The 22,719-nt window shown below is 43.1% G+C and overlaps 1 protein-coding gene across 3 annotated transcripts in view; it reads left to right on the forward strand.

Annotated features, from left to right (window-relative positions):
- SDHA (succinate dehydrogenase complex flavoprotein subunit A) overlaps nt 1-22,719 on the forward strand; it is a 28,248-nt gene that overhangs the window by 2,487 nt on the left and 3,042 nt on the right. Inside the window, exons 2-13 of one of the 3 annotated variants that reach the window (XM_087443067.1) lie at nt 2,815-2,904; nt 3,964-4,125; nt 6,207-6,350; nt 6,628-6,792; nt 8,063-8,211; nt 8,912-9,036; nt 10,790-10,958; nt 12,063-12,258; nt 13,083-13,254; nt 15,595-15,713; nt 20,962-21,073; nt 21,279-21,409. In XM_087443067.1, coding sequence (XP_087299193.1) covers nt 2,815-2,904; nt 3,964-4,125; nt 6,207-6,350; nt 6,628-6,792; nt 8,063-8,211; nt 8,912-9,036; nt 10,790-10,958; nt 12,063-12,258; nt 13,083-13,254; nt 15,595-15,713; nt 20,962-21,073; nt 21,279-21,409 — 1,734 coding nt within the window. The remainder of the gene's footprint in view (nt 1-2,814; nt 2,905-3,963; nt 4,126-6,206; nt 6,351-6,627; nt 6,793-8,062; nt 8,212-8,911; nt 9,037-10,789; nt 10,959-12,062; nt 12,259-13,082; nt 13,255-15,594; nt 15,714-20,961; nt 21,074-21,278; nt 21,410-22,719) is intronic. The other 2 variants (XM_087443068.1, XM_087443069.1) reach the window with 2 other exon arrangements.

Genomic DNA, 22,719 nt, shown 5'->3' on the forward strand with positions numbered 1-22,719 from the left:
TTTTTTGTGTGTGTGTGAGGAAGATCTGCCCTGAGCTAACATCTGCCAATCCTCCTCTTTTTGCTGAGGAAGACTGGCCCTGGGCTAACATCCATGCCCATCTTCCTCCACTTTATATGGGACACCGCCACAGCATGGCTTGACAAGCGGTGCATTGGTGCGCGCCCTGGATCCGAACCGGCGAACCCCGGGCCGCCGCAGCCGAGCATGCACACTTAACCGCTTGCGCCACTGGGCCGGCCCCTAAAAGCTTCTGCTTTTTAATGACAATAATTACACATAGTTGTAAAAAACAACAACAACAAAAAAAAAGTCAGTGAGTACAGAAGTCCTTATAAATGAAAAGGAATAGGATCTCCTCCCTGAGACCTGTTCCCCAATGGAATCAGTTCTGAATTGTTTCTGATATTGGCCCCTGGTATTTACTTACCTCCATTTCTCTAGCTGATATGCAAGGTGCATTTTTATCCATTTTAGATGTTGACTTTTGCTCATAAATGAGGATTTAATTCACTTAAACCATCCTACTTCCTCTGTCTTCATTCCTCCCAATATAGTTGTGCAACCACTTTCAGATCCTTTATTGGCTACTTTTGTAATTGTGTAGATTGTACTTACAAATGAGTTTCTTGTTCATGATTCATAGGTGTATTTTATTAGATGAGGACTCCCCACTTTGCGAGATTGAGGATATCAGTATCTCTATCCTTCTCAGTTTTTTCTGCTTTTACCTCCTAATTCAGTCCTCTGTACTTTATGCTGTTAAAAAGGTCTAAGTATTCCTTTTAGTTCTGCCTTAGGTAGATTTCCCCATTCTTCATGTTGCCCTTTTAGAAAATGATAGTTTCTCTTCAAAAAACATTAGATTAGGGGCTGGCCTGGTGGTTAAGTTTGCATGCTCTGCTTCTGTGGCCCAGGGTTCACAGGTTTGGATCCCAGGCACAGACCTACACACCACTCATCAAGCCATGCTGTGGTGGCATCCCACGTACAAAATAGAGGAAGATGGGCAGAGATGTTAACTCAGGGCCAATCTTCTTCAGCAAAAAGAGGAAGATTGGCAACAGATGTGAGCTCAGGGCCAATCTTCCTCACCAAAAAACAAACATTAGATTAATAAGTGACTCAAAATGAGTTTTATCTAAAGACACAAATTGGATTAACATTGGACTCTCCAAATTCTAAAACCACTCCCTAAATCAGATTTAGATGCAATGGTTAGTGCTACTGTTTTCTACAGGGAGATAGTGTGATAATTTGTTAAAGATTTTTTTTATAGTCGCTGCCACTTTTTAAGCTAGCCGTGTGTGTGTGTGTGTGTGTGTGTGTGTGTGTGTGTGTGTATGTGTGTATGTGTGTATCTGTATCTGTCTGTCTGTCTTTATTCAACATGACCATCCTAGAAGGAAGAAATAAATACTTAGGGAATCGCACTGTTTCTATTTTAATTTTAATTTGATATTACAAAATGTACTGTTCTTATTGGTATTATTACCTATATTTATATTGTACTTTATAAAATTTTCAAGAACATTTGTATTAAAATTCAGTGACTTAGTTCTTCATTAAGATAAGATTTTACCATTTGGAAAATTACACTAACGCAGAAGAGTATTTGCTCTTTTTAGTTCTTTTTAATTCATTTTCTGAAATAATAAACTAAATTGGTTTTGTCAGTAAAAACAAACGTACTTAAAATTGAAATTGGAGAGTTCGAGAATATTGCTCTTATCAGTTCAGATCTACTTAAAAACCCAAGAATTGGGGCTGTTAAGATAAACTCAAATATTTGTGCCAGCCCTCGTCCCTTCTCAGAGTCAGAGGGAGCCTTAGAATGGGAGCCACTTTTGACTTTCCTTGGTCAAGCCATCCAGCCCCTGCCTGAGGCCTTTTGTCTTATAGGGAAGACAGTTCAGTTTAAAACAGCTCACTTATAGTTCATTTTTTATTTTGCCAAATTCTTCTTCTAATCCCCGCTTGTTTGTCCTACAGAATAAATTTGTTTTACCCTGCCCTTTATATTTTTGAGGCTCTTCATCTTATCAGTGGTCTTCTAAGATGCAGTCCGCAGCGAGGAAGAGCATATCCTCCAAGTTGCCGGCCATTCTCAGCATATCAAGAGTGTTGCCTCTCATGCTGGGCTGTCATTTCATTAATACCAGTCTTCTTGGGTAAATGTTTATAGGATGGGACATCTAAGCTGAGACTTTGAGAGTTGTGGAGGTTAGCCAGGGAGAGGCCAGGGACAAGTGTCCAGGCAGAGGGAACAGTACCTTGGGGTATGACAGATGAGAGAGGGTGTGGCAGAAGCCTAGTGCAGATGTGGCGAGTGGTGAAACAGGGCCATCTCTGGGCCTGGAATCCTCACATTTACAGTGAAGGGCTAGAACACTGGTGTGTGTCACAAGTCATAGAGCCTCTTCTAGAGCATCCGTCTCCCCATACATTGTCCAGTGCCTTTCCCAGTGAACAAATGGGTGGAGCTCCAGTATGAAGAGGGCTCTAATGGATCCAGTAAAAGTGCTTCATTGTTTGCAAAACTACCACTTGAAATTAATGTTAAATTCGTTTCCTTTTCTGAGTCAGTGAGTATCCTATTTGGAAACAGGCTTATCTAGAAGGGCTTTTCCTAGAATGCCCTGGGTCCTTCGCCCTTGCCCTGCCCTTCAGGGTTAAGTGGAGGGCCTCAGGTGAGGGGTCTAGGTGGAGGGGAGTAGCTGGGTACATAAAAAGGTTGATGGAGTTAGAAGGGGAAATTCTAATTACAAGTCCCCCATTCCTTCAAGACACTAGTGCTCTCCATCTGTGTCTCAGCAGTGGCCAGCAGCATCGCAGACAGGAGCCCGCGGTTTTCACTTCACGGCTGATGGGAATAAGAGGGCATCTGCTAAAGTTTCAGATTCGGTAAGTTCATGGTTTTTCGTTCATTATAAACGATTTTCTTGGTTTAGAGGAGTAATGATTTATACCAATTTTTAATATATTTGAGTAATACACAGGTCTTATTTAAAGGAAAAATATTTTCATTCCAGTACATACTCAAATTATTTTTAGTGTAATAATATTTAATTATAGTATATATATATAAACATAGTAACATTTTCTGCTTGTAGCTCTTATGTATCTATAAACCAGATTAAAATTTAAATCAAGGAAAGCAACAAAATAATAAAATATAGATGACAAAAGACCAGTATTTTCTGTGATGGATGGTGACGTCGTTGCTCAACATAGGACTATGCAGCCACTAGGACGTAGGCTTTTGTGTTTAGTGGGCCCTTTATGCTCTTTAGTGCAGAAACCGAAATTTGCTTACGAGTTCTTTTCTCATAAGCTCACGATAGTTACTGAATACTGGTTGGCACCTTCTCAGTCGTGAACACAAACATGGCCCTGAAATAGAGTTGTGGTCCTCAGTTCTTAGGTGGTCACAAAGATGAATTGGAATATGCCTATGTACATGAAAACAACATTTTAACATTTTCATAAGAAACCTGCAGGTCACAGGTAGAGAATCATGATCTACACCACATTGTAAGCTTAGATTCATATAAGCATATGTGTATGGGTATAAACATAAAAGGAGAAGATAAATAAAAACAATAATTGAAAAGAAAAACCATATTTAGAACTGGCATTTTGATTTGTGTTGTTGCTTTCCTTTTCTATAGTTCCCTCTTTGAGGATGTACATTTAAGTTCTCAGCATTTCGACTAACAGGGTTTCCCAGCTTCATAGGATTGGTGCTCTGCCAGTCCTAAGGTCTGAGGGTGTGCCCACCACGTCTCTCAGGACTGCTGTGTTGTTAGTGTCCAGTCCCAGCACGGGGTGGGGGCCCTTTGGGAATGGTAGTTGCCCTTTTGTGTTACCTCTTCGTTTTCTTCAAGCTCTTTCACTGTAACCACAGTCTCAGTGTCTGGCCTGGTTGAACGGGGGATTAATGGGTGGATTTCTCTTTTCCAGATTTCTACGCAGTACCCAGTAGTGGATCATGAATTTGATGCAGTGGTGGTAGGCGCTGGAGGGGCAGGCTTGCGAGCTGCGTTTGGCCTTTCTGAGGCGGGGTTTAACACAGCCTGTGTGACAAAACTCTTTCCCACCAGGTCACATACTGTCGCAGCCCAGGTAAGAGAAAGGGGCTCTCGGTACTTTAGGTGCCTGCAGGGCACTGCACAGTCTGGCCCTCTGCCTGAGCAAGAGGTGCCACAGGCCACCTTCCCCCATGCTCCGCCACATTTGCCTCTTTCTGCACCTTGCACGCACTTGGCTCGCTCACCGTGGGGGTCTCTGCCCCGGCCCCTGCTGTTGGAGCCGCTGCCTAGAGCCTTGTTGTCACTCTTGTTTCTGCTACCGTCACGCTCAGGGCTTCTCTGACCACCCCACCGAGTGCCATCCCATGGTTTCATTTTCTTCAGTGCACTTACCTGATCTGAAATGAGCTTGCCTGTAGACTTATTTTCCATCTGCCCTGAATCTTGTGTTTACTGCTGCATCCTCAGGGCAGGCCTCATTAAGTACGATGGCGATGAACTTTGATGATGGCGTGAATGTGCAGGACAGAGAAACGGTGGCTTTTAAATGCTGTGAATTTAGGGGAGGATAAAAATAAGGTGAAAAATTACGTGGTGATTTTAAAATTTTATATTTTTATAATTCTTTCATTCTGGGCACACTGTAGGTAGTACCCAGCTTATATATAGGTAGTATTCCAAAATCATGTTTGACAACTTCTCTAGTTTTTGGAACGCATTTTCTCATAGAGAAACAAGTATATAGTGACTTTGCAGGAACCAATAAAAGCCGCCCTGAGGACCATTGTGACTGGGACAGCCTGTATTCCGTTTCCAGCGTTGTCCTTCAGGCACTTAGGTCCTAGATACGTTGTTCTAAAGCTGTGCTTTGTAAACTGAGGAGTAAATAATTTTTATACCTCTGGAGACGTCATTGTTCAAAAGGAAAAACAGATATCAAAAGACAATTCTGAATAATATTACAAAATAATATAGTGTTCAGGTAGTGCAGTATTAATAAAATAAGAATAATAAGGAAAATATAGCTTAATTTGGACACTGGTTCCTGGGTAAATTTTATTTGGGGGAAGGATAAGACAAATGGGGCTTAGGGAGAGTCTGAAGAGCACTTCTGGGACCTCTCTGAAGACTGCTGTCGTGGCCCTGATTTTTACTGATAGTAGCAATGAAATGTGCATTTATGCATGCCCTGGGCCCAGCGTTTGCGTTATTTTAGACCAGCTTTCTACATTCTGCACTGCTCTGATACTTAGAGTTTCTTATCAGGGTTGTGTTTGGGTTTATAATTGGAGCGGTTGGAGAAGGGAGGAAGTATATAACTTGGTAGCTTTTGTTGCATGTCTGCTGCAGAGTTCCTTGCTCTGTGCTAGTGACTCATCTCGTGGTAACTAAAACATAGCGTGGGAAACTGAGGCACAGCAGCACTAAGTGAGGAAGGAATCCCAACATGGGTCTGCTTGACTCAAAAGTTATGATTGAATAATAGTTGCAAAAGAGGGGGAAGTTATAAAGTGTGCCTTTACTCATGAAAAAGAAATTGTCTGAAGAGAAGTAATCCAATTTTAAATTGGAGAGGAAAGGGGCAAGCGTTACATTTGTCCCTGTACTGTGTTTTCTGTGACTGAGGGATGGCAGCAGCAGCGGTAAGAAGGAGGGGGTGGCCGTGCACAGCAAAAGGAAGTGGGAGTGTGGGGAGTGTAATGCTGTGGGGTTTATTATTTGGCGGAAGCACTTCTCGTCTTTAACACGTGCCCATAAATACCATTGGGAACGTTTTGTCATAAAGTTGTCTGGGTAGATTTCTTGAGTACCTTGTACGTGCCAGGTTTGGTGAGTGATAAGCATTGTGCATGTGACCTCTCACTTAATCCTCCAGACAACTTTTCGAGGAGTTTAGCTTCATGTCCCTTTCATGGATAAGGAGGCTGAGGCTGAGGGATTCAATAACCTGGTAAGGGGAGGAGGTGTGATGTGGATCTGTCAGGCAGTGCTGCATCCCTCTGCTAAGGAACGTCCTGTACCTGGTGTGCAGTCAGATCCCTCACTGGTAGTTATCTCACGAGTATTTAGTTTTCTCTGAATCCAGTTCCCTGGGAGAGGGCAATGGGGAGATGAGCCTGGAAGATACCATTGGGACTCCTATTTGTAGCTCATAAGGTCGCTCTGTGTTTCCAGGGAGGAATCAATGCTGCTCTGGGGAACATGGAAGAGGACAACTGGAGGTGGCACTTCTACGACACTGTGAAGGGCTCCGACTGGCTGGGGGACCAGGACGCCATCCACTACATGACAGAGCAGGCCCCTGCCTCGGTGGTTGAGGTAACATCCTCGCACAGTCTGTTTCTGGTGCAGAAGAGGGATCAAGGTGGATGTGGTCATCCAAAAGAATGGTAATGAGCTGATATAACAGGGAAATCTTTTGCCATTAACCATTCAGTTAATTTAACAAGGACATTTTTGTCTTTCCTGAAGTGTCCACATTTTCCTAGAACAGACTAGTTTTGAGTTTATGGATTTCTCTTGAGTTGTTCAGTGTAGATTAGCCATGAAGATCTTGATTCCTTGAAGTTCCTAGGTGTTTGTTTTTGTTTCACAGCTAGAGAATTATGGCATGCCCTTTAGCAGAACTGAAGATGGGCGGATCTACCAGCGCGCGTTTGGCGGACAGAGCCTCAAGTTTGGGAAAGGCGGGCAGGCCCATCGGTGCTGCTGCGTGGCAGACCGCACCGGCCACTCGCTGCTGCACACCTTATATGGAAGGGTGAGGCTGCACAATGTGCACGGGGTGACAGGACATAGTCTGGGCAGGCCAGGCATGTGAGGAGCCAGAAACAGGCCACCATGGGGGCGGGTCAGAGTGGCAGTGTGTCAGCCCAGGGGTCGCTTAAAGAACAATGAACAACTTGGTGGGATGGATAGTAATTGTTACTATGAAACTCTATTTTAGAAGATTAAATTGATAATCTGTACATTCCAGATTTGAGCTTGTGGTCTGTCACATTGAAAGTATAAGAACAGAGCAAGTATTCAAGGCTCTTGCACCACCTCTGAATTCCTGAACTGATTGATTTGTTTTAATACTTAATTGTTAAAACTGGACTAAGACTTGAGGGACAGTAGTCAGTGGATAATCAGGGCCAACTTTGTCATGGCCAAATTATCAATATTCTGAATAATATTGATTCAGAATAGTTGGTATTCTGAACTCTTGTTTTCAAATGGGGACAGATCATTGACTTTCAAGTGTTAGGACACCAGTGGCTTCTCTGGCCCAGTGGGTTGACAAATATGTGACAGGACTTACCCACCCTGTGGAATTATGTGTCATGTGGGAGCTGGCAGTTTCATGAGAGCCCTTTTCCTTAGCCGAGGGGACCATCAGATCTGAGGCTTAGGCCATGGCTGCCCCATGTTAGAGCTTCCACTGTGGTGTAACTGTGCTTGTCTGCTCTGTCCAGTCCAGCAGCTGCCAGCCACATGTGGCAATTACAAATGTGGCCAGTGTGCTGAGGGGCTGAATGTTTTGTTTTGTTTTATTTAGATTAAGTGGCCACCTGTGGCCAGCAGCTCCCTTACAGTACAGCCCCATCTAAGTCAAGACCCAGTGGCCTGTGGGCCCCAGCTCTGGTGTCAAACTCTGAGGGGAGTTCAGTGCTGCATGTAGCACCCGAGAGCCTGGAATGCCTCTTAGGATTGTGTAGAAAAAGAGATGTGTTACCACATTACTGCATGCTCTTCCCTGGAGTGCACTGACGAGTGTGCGTCCTACTTATGTTTTATTTATACAGCTGAGAGTAGAGTGCCTTCCGTGTTGTTACACAGTAGCGTCAGCACTGTCCTTGATGTGAGTTGAAGTCGGTGACTCCTTTTCCAACCTGCTATTCTCCTAGGGTTTACCTAATCCATTTGTTACACGCCAGATCAAAGTCTCTAACCTGTTCACACAAACAGCATCGCCTTAAATGTGGGTTTAACACCCTAAATGCAATTGAAAACATGGGATCCCTTTTTCTCTTTCTTTTTTTTTTTAGTCTCTGCGATATGATACCAGCTATTTTGTAGAGTATTTTGCCTTGGATCTCCTGATGGAAAATGGGGAGTGCTGTGGTGTTATCGCACTGTGCATAGAAGACGGGTCCATCCATCGCATAAGAGCAAAGAACACTGTTGTAGCTACTGGGTAGGAATCTAATTCTTACTGTATTTAATTTCTCTGTAGGGAAGTTGAGTTTCAGAATTTCTGTATTCTAATAAAAATAGAGGCATTGTGGAATAAGGGTTCAGTTGCAGGCTGTGACTTAACCCCATGAGGGTACTGCCCTTTGCCAGCCTCGTCCCTCGTCTCTCAAGGGGACAACAGTAGCACTGGTCTCGGAGGTGGGCGAGAAAGTGTCTGCTGTGAAGCGCAGCTGGGAGGACCCCTTAGGAAACTGAGGCTGGAGTCACATGACATTTTCTGGAATAACATCTCTTGCTTTAGTGGATACTGTCTTTATACCGATTTCAGAGGTAGATAAGTGCTGTTCGTTGTTTGTTCACATGATGAAAATAAGTAAATTCCATTTTATACACGGTCAGTCTGTTATTTTAACCCTTAAAAAAAGTAAATACGTAAACATTTAGAAATTTCATTATCAAAATAGTATATCTTACCAGGGAAATCTTTCAACAGCACACACTGTCCTAAAGTACAAGGGAGAGCGCCTTCTGTCCCCAGGCTCCCGTCCCGGTTGCCCAGGGTAGCATGTGCAGACAGCACCTGTAATGGTGCTGCACTGACTGCTCGGTCCACTCTGGTGCCATTAGAAAGGAGGTCCTGGGGGGGCGGGGACACTGTGTGCAGTCACCGCTCTCTCTGTGCTGGCCCATCTGTTTTCCAGAGGCTATGGTCGCACCTACTTCAGCTGCACATCTGCCCACACCAGCACCGGCGACGGCACAGCCATGATCACCAGGGCAGGCCTTCCCTGCCAGGACTTGGAGTTTGTTCAGTTCCACCCCACAGGTAGGACGGGGCTGCTTTCATGGAATCAATCTTCTTTATGTCTTTTAAGCCCTCGATACCTATTAAATGCTCCTCTACAGTTCCAGGTACTGACACGTTTCTAATTATCTGCTTTCCCATGTCTCAGATCCTCACTTGTCATTTCCTCAAGATTTTTCCCTGTTTCCCCCAAGACAGTTTAGTTCACCATCTCAAGTCTGTGCCTTGCCTTGGCAGTACTTATTCCAGTTATAAAGCCATGATTTTTCAGCATCCCTCGCTCCAAGTAGGTTGTCAGCCCTGGGAGGCGGGGGCAGGTCTGTCATATTTACTGCTGTGTTCTCACGGCCTGCACATAGTAGGGCCTCAGTCAGTATGTACTGAATGAGTGTGCTGAGACTAGGGGCAATATATTTGAGCAGAGGAGTGGCATGGGTGGGTTTCAGTTTTGTGGGGAGAACCTCAGGCTGCAGTGGTCACAGAGTGCGGTCAGGACGCAGCTGTGATGGATGGGGCTCCGTGAGACGTTGATGAGTGAGGCTGCCAGTCTTAGGTGGAGAGGAGCTCGTCTTGGGTCCTCAGACAATTGAGTATACAAATGTGGGATTCGGAAAAGGGGTCTAGGCTGGGAGCGCGGGTTTGAGAGAGTTTAGGGGATGTTATCCAGAAACGAATCCGAGAGAGAGAGAGAGAGATCTGCCTCTTGGGAGAGATGAATCTCATCCCAAACTTTGTTTCTGAGTTGCTTCTCTGGCCTGTCAACTGAGAAGACTCCATACATGGTGGCAGTGGCCACCATTGCTAAAGAACTAGACCTGATTTTTCTCTTTGCTTTGTCAGTATATTCTTTCTGATCCGTGACAGGAATGAAAAATAAAAAATGTTTTAGGTGGTTTTTAATTACTGTTTTTAACCAATAAAATGTCCGAGACTTGTGAATTCCCTATTTAGAGCTCCGTTTCTTATGCTTTCTTTTCAATGTATGAGAAATGAACCACTGGAAAAAATGCCATTGAAACTAGGAAAACTGAAAGGCAATTGAAATGCAGGAATTCGCATTCTCATTCTAAAAGCAAGATGACGATTTTGGTGTACTAATGAAAGTGTTAGCTTTCAGATTACCTTGTTGATGTATTTGTCTCCTTTTTTAAATCAAGTGCTGGTATTCCTTGTTTTCAGTCCACTGAGGGACAGGGTCAAGTTCAAGGCAGACCCTGTGTGTTGCCAGGTTTGAATTTGAGCTCTGCCCTCCCAGCTTCGAAACATGAACAAGGCACCAAGCTTTACTTGCTCATCTCTGAAAATGGGGATAATATTACCTGGAGTTGTTGCAAAGCGTAGAATTGTACACAGCAAGTACAGTATTAACTACGATAAATATTGCCCTAGTTGTTATTTGGTTACTTTAGATAAGAGCTTTCCAAGCTGCTTTTTCTTACCTAGTAACCACAATTTCATGGTGTAAAGGGACATTCACAAATTAAGACAAAATGTGAGGCATTTAACGTATGCTTAGTTGTGTTGAAAATTTAAAGTACAGCAGTAATCGGGGTGTTTGCAGGGCTGCATTGTCGTCCATGGCAGCGTCCTTTCTCCTCACTGCAGCTTTGTTGTCAGTTATCAAACTTTCTTATTTTTCTGTTGAGAGTATAATGCCCTTTGCATACCCTTTTCTTCTCTCCCCTCAAAAAAGTCTTAAAACAAAATTTGCATTTGAAATACAGACCCAGAAGTTGTTAGATTATAAATGTTTAACTGATTGGGTTCTTTGCAGGCATATATGGCGCTGGCTGTCTCATTACGGAAGGATGCCGTGGAGAGGGCGGTATTCTCATCAACAGTCAGGGTGAAAGGTTCATGGAGCGGTATGCCCCCGTCGCAAAGGACCTGGCATCCAGAGACGTCGTGTCTCGGTCCATGACTCTGGAAATCCGTGAAGGAAGGTCTGTGTGATTATCTGCAAAGGTGTCTGAGCACACGTGCACACACACACCTCCTTTCCCTTTGGTGTCTGCATTTTTTTGTTTTATTTTGTTTTGTTTTTTGGTGGGGGAAACTAGCCCTGAGCTAACATCTGTTGCCAATCCTTTTCTTTTTGCTGAGGAAGACTGGCCCTGGGCTGACATTCGTGCCCGTCTTTCTCTACTTTGTATATGTGACAACTGCCACAGCATGGCTTGACAAGTTTGTAGATCCGCACCCTGGATCCGAGCCATTGAACCGTGGGCTGCCTAAGTGGAGCTCGCAAACTTAAGGGCTGTGCCACTGGGCCAGTTGCGTGCGGCTTTGGTGTCTGCATTTTAACGTCGGCTGGTGTGGCTTTTGCTGAGTTTCAGCACGCCAGCCACCCCCACGTCTGTGTAGGCACGTGTGCAGTACCTCTGCTGCCTCTCTTGTCTGTCAGTGGTATCTCTCTAAAGACCTGCATTTTGAGAAGTTTATCCAGTTTGATGTAAATCTCAAATCTCTGTAAGTGTGTTGTGTGTGGTAGAGACAGACACCCACACCCCCAACCTGAAGTTAGCATGTGCGCCTTAGATGTTGTCTTGTGTTCTAACCAGCCCACAGATGTTTTGGGACCTTCAAGGAGTGTGGGCTATCTGTTCTTCAATAAAGCAGCATTGGGCCTTCAGTGCCTGACACATTCATTGCCTTACTGTGGTGACACTTGTCCAATAGCTGCTAGTATAGCCTTTAGAGGTTTTAGATTTTTACATAAAAAATGAGAAGTCAAATGGTTCTTTGGGGTATTTGGCATAAAAGGACTTTCTCATGCATTTACCAAGGAAAACGTAGCAAATTGTGATCTCCCAAGACTGGAGTGTGAGCTTGGGGAGAACAGGATGTCTGTCCGTGTTCATGGCTGTGTCCCCACACCTGATGTCCACCCTGGCACATAGTAGGGTGCTTATAGACGACCATAGTGAAGGGGAAATTGTCTTCAGCATCGAAACATGTGGAGCCTTGTATGCTTCAGTGATTTCATAATCTCACGTTTTCTGAAATTAATGTTGTTTGCCTCATGTCGTGATGTCATTTTTCACCAGAGGCTGTGGCCCTGAGAAGGATCATGTCTACCTGCAGTTGCACCACCTCCCCCCGCAGCAGCTGGCCATGCGCCTGCCTGGTATTTCAGAGACAGCCATGATCTTCGCAGGCGTGGACGTCACCAAGGAGCCGATCCCCGTCCTTCCCACTGTGCATTATAACATGGGCGGCATTCCCACCAACTACAAGGGGCAGGTGACACCGAGACCCCTTCACAGGCAGAAGGAGGATGGGAGCGATGGGTCTATCTCACAGTTGTCCTTTTAGATCTTAATTAGAGGAAAAGACAGATAGTTTCTTCAAAAAAGTACTATGTCATTTGATGGGCTGCACTTACTTTAAATTACTGCTACCGGAGGGCAGAGGACAGCCTTAGTTCTATTCCAGTTTCTGCATTTACTCCTTAATAACAATTATTAATAATCTATGAATCCCTCCTTAGTGAAGAGCCGTAAATACAATATATACAGTTTTTTCCAGTTTATAATTATTTTTCTATATGATCTTATTTTTACAGTGACCTTGTAAGTTGTCTGTTTGTACCGTTATAGCTGTGATGGTTTGCAGTTCACAAAGAGCTTCTCAGTCAGTTACTTTATTTTAGTCCTCACCAGGCGAGGTGGGCAGAAAGTGTGCTCTCACTTTATAGATGAGTCATAAGTTGGAGAGTCTGAATTACGACTCAAGTCTCTCCCCGCCAACCCCCGCCATTCTCCCTTCGTCTGAGTCCAGAACTGGAGTGTGGGAATAAAGGAGATCATGTCAGAGGTGGGGGTGAGGTTTCTAATGAGCGTTAGACCTGGGGTAAGTCACAGGTGCTGCCTTTGAGGTCCTTTGACCTCCTCGGCACAGGGTAATCAAGTATGGGGCAGAGGGAGGAGACTGCTCAGAGGGTTCTGTGTGGACGGGAGTGGGTCAGTCTTCCTCTCCTTTCTCTGACCTACGGCACAGACACCCCGCTGTAGGGAGGCTGGCCTCTGCAGACTGCACTCCTTAAATCTTCTGTGTCTTTCTCACAGGTTCTGAAGCATGTGAACGGCCGGGATCAGATTGTGCCCGGCCTCTACGCCTGTGGGGAGGCTGCCTGTGCCTCGGTGCATGGTGCCAACCGTCTTGGGGCAAACTCACTCTTGGACCTTGTCGTCTTTGGCCGGGCATGTGCCCTGAGTATTGCAGAGTCCTGCAGACCTGGTATGTGTTTTCTTTAAGTAGCCAGGCTCTTTCAGGAGGCAAGAGGTTACAAAGTCTTGATTTGTAATTGGAAATTTGCTTGGTCATCATTTAGTGGGAGTTTTTTTTAACTTAAGAGGGTAACTTTTTTTTGGTCAAATTTTTTTGCTTATTATATTCTGCTTAGAAAAGTCACTATCAGGAAATCGTTATTTTGAGGGGAAATTTATCACGTTACTTGCCTGATACAAGTCACTTACTTGCTATGACATACTTAAATAGTAGGTATAAATGAATATGTAATTTTTGGTACTTAGAGAAACATAATTGAGGCCGTTTTAGAAATGAAATGTAACTAATCTATTAAAGGAGATGGGGACAACTTAATGCAAACAGAGTAAAGGGTTGGTCCTGTTCGCCTTCAGCAATAGAATGGGACCCAGTCACTGGTTTTTTTCTTGTAGTGACTGACAATTTGCCGAGGAAGAAATACCACATGCTGTAAGTGTGAGTCCACACTAAGTGGGCCCCACCAAAATCAGGACACTGTTGCTCTGATCTTCCAGAGGGTCTTCACAGCAGTTATCTTGACCATTTTTCTCAGAACAACACCCAGGTAGAGACACTTCCCAAGTCAAGGATGGGGAAGTCTCCGGGCCCCCACTCTTCCCATTACGTTTCACTGGTGTTAACTGTTTGATATCAGTTCTGCTGTTTTTATTGAACAAAAGTTTTTTGTGTGGATTTTAAATTGGTGAAAGTTATGCTGTAGAAACAGTACAGTCTTGCTAACCCACTAATTAGACACAGCCCTTCGCATAACAAGATGCTGTACCCGCTTTTATATCTACAGCTGTCAAGATGCACATAATAAAAAGGACGGGTTTCAGACACACTCTCCCCCTTGCTTTGACCACAGCTCCAAGCTGAAACGCACAGAGACAGGGCCTTGTCCAGTCCTTGCTGCAAAGGCAGGAGGGAAGCCCACTTAGTCTGACACTAAATCTGGTGCTCGTTTCACTGTAGCAGTGAGCCTGGTATCAAATCTCTCACAGCAAACAGAAAATTTGAGGTTCCCTTTCTTTGAAAATGAGAAAAAAAGAAGTTTTATAAGATTATCGTATGCTGTTATATCTAAAGGATCAATGCATACTTTTAAAAATGATTTTAAACTCAGCAATAAAAAGGAAAAAAACTACCCATACATGCATCAACTTGAATGAAGCTTGAACGTATTAGGCTGTATGATCCAGACTCACAAGGCTACATATGTATGATTCTGTCTATACAACATTCTGGAAAAGGCAAAATTAGGGAATAAGATGGATAGGTGGCTGCCAAGGACTAGATCCTGCTTGTGGTGGGGCTTACGCAGCTCCGTCAAAACTTGTGAAACTCTACAGTAAAAATGGTATTGTCCCATAATTATACTTTAATTTTTAAAAATGAAAAATGGAAAGGAGAAAATGTTTGCAGCACTGCTTCCTCCCAGATGTGAATATTTTAAACATTCAAATGTTTAAACCGTATTTTGTATCCTGATTATGGTGGTTCCAGGAATCTTTATGTATGTTACAATTTGTAGAACTGTGCGCCTAAAGAAAAAAGTCAGTTTTTCTGAATGATTATTTTTTAAAACATTAAAAACAAAGGTCAGAGAAACAGCAGCCTGCCTAGAAGAGCTCGGGCAGATCTCACGAGGGGCCAGTGCCCTGGTCCCTTGGAGAGGACGTGGCTGCGAGTAGCCCTGCTTCACCTGCAGACCTTTGTCTCCTGCATTTTCTACCTCCTGCATATCTTAGCTATTGAGGAAAATACATTTAAAACAATGTTATCCAAAAAAACCCCCTAAAAATCCTCAAAACATTTATCTTTTTAGAAAGGCGAGAACAGCAGATCTTGAGGTTTAGATAAGAGGATACAAGGGTCAGGGTCAGCAGAAGACTCGAAACATGCCTGCCAGGCCCCTCCCTCGTCCCTGAATGTCTGAGAACCACGGGAGTGTGTGTCAGAATTGCTGAGAACTGCTATTCTGGAGGATGCCATTTTTTCCCTTAATAGTGCGAGGTCTGTTTGCATAAATCTAATTTTTAAACTTAAGGGATGGTTTCTGTTTTGTTCACTAAGAGATTACTTATTGGATACCTACTCTTTTCCACAAATTTTGACTTTATGTTTACTCTTTGGCCCCAAGTCAATAGGTTCCTCAGGCGTAGGGTGGTCCCGGCAGAGTGTTAGCTCAGTTATGTGTGCATTTTCCAAACTCCCAGAAAGGTTATAATAGATAATTTGTGTCTTTCAGAATCCATCTGGCTTTTCCAAATGTTTTTCAAAAGTTAAATTCTAGCTTTCTTTTTTTAGGAGATAAAGTTCCCCCAATTAAACCAAATGCTGGGGAAGAATCTGTCATGAATCTTGACAAATTGAGATTTGCTGATGGAAGCATAAGAACATCGGAACTACGACTCAACATGCAGAAGGTAAGAACCTGGACATGCTCTGGAGTGAATAGACCATCTGCATCGATACCCTGCACTGCTGGGGTTTGGGGTAAACAGCAGAAGGACATATTCCTTGCTGTATCTAGTAGAAGTATAAAAGAGGTGGGGCCTAATAAGGTAAAAGTGTGTGTCTTTCCACATTGAAGGCCAGAGGGAGCAGCCCAGGGCAGAAATAATAAATAGGGACTCTGCACATCAGGGACTCAGTGTTCTGTCTTGTGCTCCAGGGCACTTGTGTGTGGCTTCCCTCCTCAGATCATCTCTGGCCACCATGCTTGTCACAGCCTGAAGGAGGAGGGGCAGAGGAATATCTGAGAACCTCAGTTCCCAGCTGAGAGCTTCCTTTTAACAGGCTTCCTGAAAGCCCAGCACATCTCGTTGCTGAGAAATTAATCCCATCATCACACCTAGCTTCCAGCAACTCGGGGAAATGTCTTTAAATTGGGTCCATTGCTGTCCCTAAATAAAATCAGGGAGGGGAGCATGGATAGTGGGCGGTACCATAATCTGTGCATTGGTTACTGTCAGAGTACTCAGGTTCCGGATCAGCATGTCCGATGGAACGTTTTGTGAGGAGGGAGATGTTCCACGTCTTTGACCATGTGACTCTGGAGCATGTGAAATGTGGCCAGTCGGTCTAAGGAACTGAATTTTAATTTTATTTAGTATCAGTTTTAATATAAATAGCTACATGTGGTTGGTGGCTACTGCATTGGATAACACAGGTTTAGATTGATAAAAATAAAATGTAAAACAGCTAGGAATCAATAAAATTCTTCTAATATGGGGATTCTTGGTCCGTGAATGAGATCTCTGTCCACTTGAAATTATTTGCGAGAATTTCTGGTTGGGGCATTTTCTGAGAAGAAGCCCTTTGCTTTAGTCATATCCTGAAAGGGATCCAGTGGGACGTATACACAGATGCCACCAAAAGGAAAAAAGTTGTGTACTGCCGTTCTCACTGTACTGTGATTCTGTCTTCAGGTGAGACGGCTTCAGGGAGGAGTCGTGGAATGTAAGGAAAATAGCAGAGTAAAGGAACAGTGTGTGTCTAAGGAAAACCAGTCAAGTGGTACTACTGCGCAGGGCTTTTGTGGGCACTGCTGTCGGGGTTGGAGGCCAGCGAGGACAGGTATAGTCAGTGCATTAGGGTATGGAAACGGTGAATCCACGAGACTTTGAAATGGAAAGTACTGGAGGCATCCCCACAAAGAGGGTGTCTGCTGGTGTCTGCTGTGTGCCAGGCAGTGTTCTTGATGCCAGAGTCAGCACTGAGCAAAACACAAAACTTCCTGTCCTCATGGATTTATGTTTGAGTCGAGGGGAGGCAGTTTTTCTACTGATTCCAGCTAATCAGTAAGAAACAAAAAAGAAATGAGGTATGTATTAAAAAGGAATAGACAAAATTATCATTATTTACAGATATGATTACCTAAAAATTCCAGGAGAATAAATTTAAAAACTAATAAAGACAATTATAAGAATGAAGTGTAAAGTGTTTGGATAAAAGATTCGTATACAAAAATCGGTAGCTTTCCGATATGCCGGCAATAATCCATTCAAATGTTAATATCTCATTCACATTGCAGCTAAAACAGTTTAAAATGCCTTGAATAAACCTAACCAGAAATATGTAAAAAGAAATAACCAGAAATGTAAATACATAAAAACCTAACCAGAAATATGAAAAGATACGACTACTGAAGGGCATAAAGGAATGTTTAATATTTACTAGATTCTAAGATAATTTTTTTCCATTTGCTCTTCCAGAAAAACCGTGACATTGATGGTATGCATTACAATCTTATAATCATGTATCATTCTAAAGAAATAAATGAAATGTCTTTTAAGTAGAATTAAGTTATAAAGCCGCATTAATCTGATATTGATAGAGGAGGAGACATCTCAATTAGTGGACAAAGTAGAGTCCCGAAATAGGCCTAGGTCCATGCTGTGATTTAGCACACGATGAAGGGGTTTTCCAAGAGTGATAAAAGAAAGTCAGTCAGTGGTAGGAAACAGAGGTAAATCCCGCTTCTCAGCGTACCTAAAATAAGTTTCAGATTCATTTTATATCACACTTCTTATGCGTATAAGCAATAAAACTATAAAGTTTGTAATATGTGAGGAGCTTTTACAGAATAACCAGAAGAGCAGTGAGGGTTCCTGGGTCTCTTTCACTTCTCCTCCCTCTACCTTAGCGCTCACTGCTGACCACTTCACAGTCTTAGCGCTTCTCAGTTTGCATCAGCAGGGTGGTGTCTGCTGGCTCCTCTCACATTGCCCACCAAACCTCGTGAGTGGGGCAGAAGGCATCCTGTGGCCAGCACAGGGCTGCTGTCTCCTCAGGGGAACTCAAGGGTGGAGTGCTTGTGCCCTTTCTGCCTCCATTCAGTACATCGTGCCTCAAAAGAGTCTCCTTGGAGTCATTGATCCTAGCTGTGTTCCACAAACTCTGCCTGCCATAAGTGCAAAATGTTCCACTTTGTGGATTTGGTTTAAGACGTATACTGGAAGCACAGAAACATTTTTTAAAAGCTTTGATCAAAACTTCATTTTAATATCCACTTATGGTAAAAACTCTCAATAAACTGGGTATAGAGGGAATGTACCTCAATATAATAAAGGTCATATATGGCAGACCCACAACTAACATCACACTCAGCAGTGAAAAGCTGAAAGCTTCTCCTCTAAGATCAGGAACAAGACAAGGGTGCCCACTCTCACCATTCCTATTCAACATAGCATTGGAAGGCCTAGCCAGAGCAGTTAGGCAGGAAAAAGAAAAGGGATCAAAATTGGAAAGGAAGAAGTAAAACTGTCACTATTTACAGATGACGTGATAGTATGTATAGAAAACCCTAAAGACTCTACCAAAAAACTGTTAAAACTAGTACATAAATGAATTCAGTAAAGTTGCAGGGTACAAAATCATTATACAAAAATCCATTGCATTTTTATACACTAATAATGAACTATCAGAGAAATTAAGAAAACAATCCCATTTACAATTGCATCAAAAAGGATAAAATACCTAGGTATAAATTTAACCAAGGAGGTGAAAGACCCTATTTACTGAAAACTGTAAAACATTAATGAAGAAATTGAAGAAGACACAAATAAATAGAAATATATTCCATGCTCATGGATTGGAAAAGTTAAAATGTCCATACTACCCAAAGCAATCTACAGCATTCAATGCAATCCTTATCAAAATTCCAATGGCATTTTTCACAGAAATAGCACAAACAACACTAAAATTTGTATGGAACCACAGAAGACTCTGAATAGCCAAAGCAATCTTGAGACAGAAGAACAAAGCTGAAGGCATCATGCTCCCTGATTTCAAACTATATTACAAAGCTGTAGTAATCAAAACAGTATGGTGTTGGCATAAAGACAGACTATAGATCAGTGTAACAGAATAGAGAGCCCAGAAATAAACCTGTGCATTTATGGTCAATTAATTTACAGCAAAGGAGCCAAGAATATACAGTGGGCAAAGGACAGTCTCTAATAAATGATGTTGGGAAAACTGGACAGCTACGTTCAAAAGAATGAAGTTGGACCCCTATCTTACACCATACACAAAAATTAACTCAAAATGGATTAAAGACTTGACCATGAGACCTGAAACCATAAAACTCCCAGAAGAAAACAGGCAGTAAGCTCCTTAACATTGGTCTTGGTGATTTTTTTAATCTGACGCCAAAAGCAAAGGCAACAAAAGCAAAAGTAAACAAGTGGGACTACATCAAACTAAAAAGCTTTTGCACAGCAAAGGAAATTGTCAATGAAATGAAAAGACAGCCTACCTAGTGGGAGGAAATATTTGCAAACCCTTTATCTGATAAGGGGCTAATATCCAAAATAATAAAGAATTCATACAACTCAGTAGCAAAAAGCCAAACAGCCCAATTGAAAAAATGGGCAGAGGACCTGCATAGACGTTTTTCCAAAGAAGACATGCAGATGGCCAACAGGTACATGAAAAGGTGCTCGGCATCACTAATTATTAGGGAAATGCAAATGAAAACCACAAAGAATTATCACCTCACACCTGTTAGGATGGCTATTACCAAAAAAACAAGAAATAACAAGTGTTGGAGAGGATGTGGAGGAAAGGGACCCTCAGCACTGTGGATGAGAATGTAAACTGGTGCAGCTACTGTGGAAAACAGTGTGGAGGTTCCTCAGAAAATTAAAGATGGAACTACCATATGATCCAGCTATTCCACTTCTGGGTATATATCCAAAGGAAAGGAAAACACTAACTCGAAAAGATATAGTCTCTCCATGTTCATTGCAGCATTATTTGCAATAGCCAAGACATGGAAACAACCTAAGTGTCCATTGATGGATGAATGGATAAAGATGATGTGGTGTGTAGATATATATATAATAGAATGTGATTCAGTCATAAAAAAGAATGAAATCCTGCCATTTGCAACAACATGGATGAGCTTTGAGGGCATTATGCTGAGTGAAGTAAGTCAGATGGAGAAAGACGAATACTATATGATCTCACTTATATGTGGAATCTTAAAAAAAACTCATAGATACAGAGTACAGAGAACAAGTTCGTGGTTGCCAGAGGCAGGGGGTGGGAGGTGGGCAAAATGGGTGAAAGTGGTTAAAAACTACAAACTTGCAGTTATAAAATAAATAGGTCCTGGGGGTATAATGTACAGCATGGTGACTAGAGTTAATAATACTGTATTGGTATATTTGAAAGTCACTTATTAGATCTTAACAGTTCTCATAAACAAACAAAAAAAATACTTCATTTTAAAATTCAGGGCCCAGCCCAGTGGCGTAGTGGTTAAGTTTGTGTACTCCACTTCAGCAGCCTGGGGTTCGCAGGTTCAGATCCCAGGCATGGACCTATGCGCCACTCATCAAGCATGCTGTGATGGCATCCCACATACAAAATAAAGGAAGATAGGCATAGCTGTTAGCTCAGGGCTAATCCTCCTCAGCAAAAAAAGGAAGGTTGGCAGCGGATGTTAGCTCAGGGTCCAATCTTCCTCACCAAGAATAAATTAATTAATTAAATAAAATTCAGAGAAATAAACTCATAGTCTGAATTTCCTAGTTTTTCTATTTAATTTACATAAATATTTTGCAAAAAAAATGAAATGCGTTAAGAAAAAACCTAAAGGTTTAATAGTTATTGGTGTGGCATCTTCATGGGTTAAAAGTTTGCAAATGATATTTTATATTACAGTCGATGCAAAGCCATGCTGCAGTGTTTCGTGTGGGAAGCGTCTTACAGGAAGGCTGTGAGAAAATTAGCCAGCTCTATGGAGACCTAAAGCATCTGAAGACGTTTGACAGAGGTGAGTGGTCTGTGGGCCCCTGCACACAATTGGGGTGCCGATGTCTGCAGGGGGTGCTGCTTCAGGGCCCTGTCTGTCCACTTTAGCACTGACTTCACCCCGTCCTTGCTGGCTACGTGGACCTTGGTGAGCCCACAGCTACAGTCTGGACCACCCGTCTGACTGGATCCTGTCCGTCTCTCATGGGTGCCTTGTGTGTCCCCAGGAATGGTCTGGAACACTGACCTGGTGGAGACTCTAGAGCTGCAGAACCTGATGCTTTGCGCACTTCAGACCATTTATGGAGCAGAGGCCCGGAAGGAGTCGCGTGGTGCTCACGCCAGGGAAGATTACAAGGTGCGCCTTAGTGATACACCCCATGTGCACCTGGTGTCTTTTCCCCACTGGCATTGCTCAATCCCTAACCCGCACATTCTCTGCATTTCACTCCATTTTCCCAAAAGTAAATTGAGAAAAATGGATTTTTTTTTCTGATAACTTTCATACCTTTGTTCTGACCGTGCTCACACTCAGTGTGACCACCTTCTTTGGATCAGCATCTACTGCGGCAACTCTAAACAGAACGCACTCGTCCTTACTAGGGCAAAGGGTAGCGTGCAGCCCGAGTACTATTGCCAGAAAATGCTAACTTATTGACTTAAAATGATGAGTCAATCATCATTTCAGACTTGCCCTCTGGTTTGGAGAGGGATCATAGATGCTCATCTTGGGTCACTGGTTTTTTAAATGAACTGATTTTTATGCAGAGCACACTTGTCAGATTCCACCAGGAAAGAGCTCTCAGCATATGATGGCAAAAAATCGTGGAAAGGGGAGCTTGGGGGAAATGCAAGTTAGGGAAGACACACATCAATAAGGCCTGAGCTGTTTTCCACAGGACAGACACAGGCTTTGGTCCAGGAAAGTGTTGGGATTGCTGATAACAGCTTTACCAGTCAACTGAACGTGGATGAATGGGAAAATTGGCTAAGCAAGAGGAATTAGATTTTAATTTACTCTGAAATTTTATTAATTTATCCTCCACCAACTGGGACTGGATTAGATTTGCCGTGTACTTGGTTTAAAGATTGGTGAGCACGTTTGTTGTGTGTACTGCAGGACCGGAAGCTTCTCCGGGCTGTAGGGTGGCAGTTTGTGTGGCTGGGAGGAAGATGTCTTCATTTCATGTAGTCAAAGCAGATACGCAGGTAGAACCCACTCACTCTAGGAGAGCTCATCCCATAATTGCATGTTCAGAAATAAGGGAATGTGCTGTGGCCCCACTTGCCCCCAGGTAACAGGTCTCTCCTCTCCCTGCCCCCACACTCGCCTCACTCAGTAACTAGAGGATACAGCTGGCAAATGGATCACATTCCTCCTGCGTGTAGTACTTAGTTGCACCCTGTTTCATACTGTGAGTTCTTTTAGATCAGATATACACAAATGGTTTTTCATTAGAAATTGTAGAGGGGAGGGATGTGGGTTGGAAAATGGAGTGGGAAGGTCATGTTTGGAGACCCTGTCTCCAAAACAAGGTCTGCTTGGGACGATGGAGACCGTGTCGAGCGGGATCTGGGGGATTCATATCAGACCGGTCTCATGTATCATCTTAATGAGTGTGCCATGGTTTCTGGTTATAGTGCTCTGTTAGAGTAATGAGAAACTTG

Source organism: Ceratotherium simum, chromosome 18 (assembly GCF_057802395.1).
Source record: "Ceratotherium simum simum isolate JZ-2026a chromosome 18, ASM5780239v1, whole genome shotgun sequence".
In the NCBI taxonomy this organism is placed as follows: Eukaryota; Metazoa; Chordata; class Mammalia; order Perissodactyla; family Rhinocerotidae; genus Ceratotherium; species Ceratotherium simum.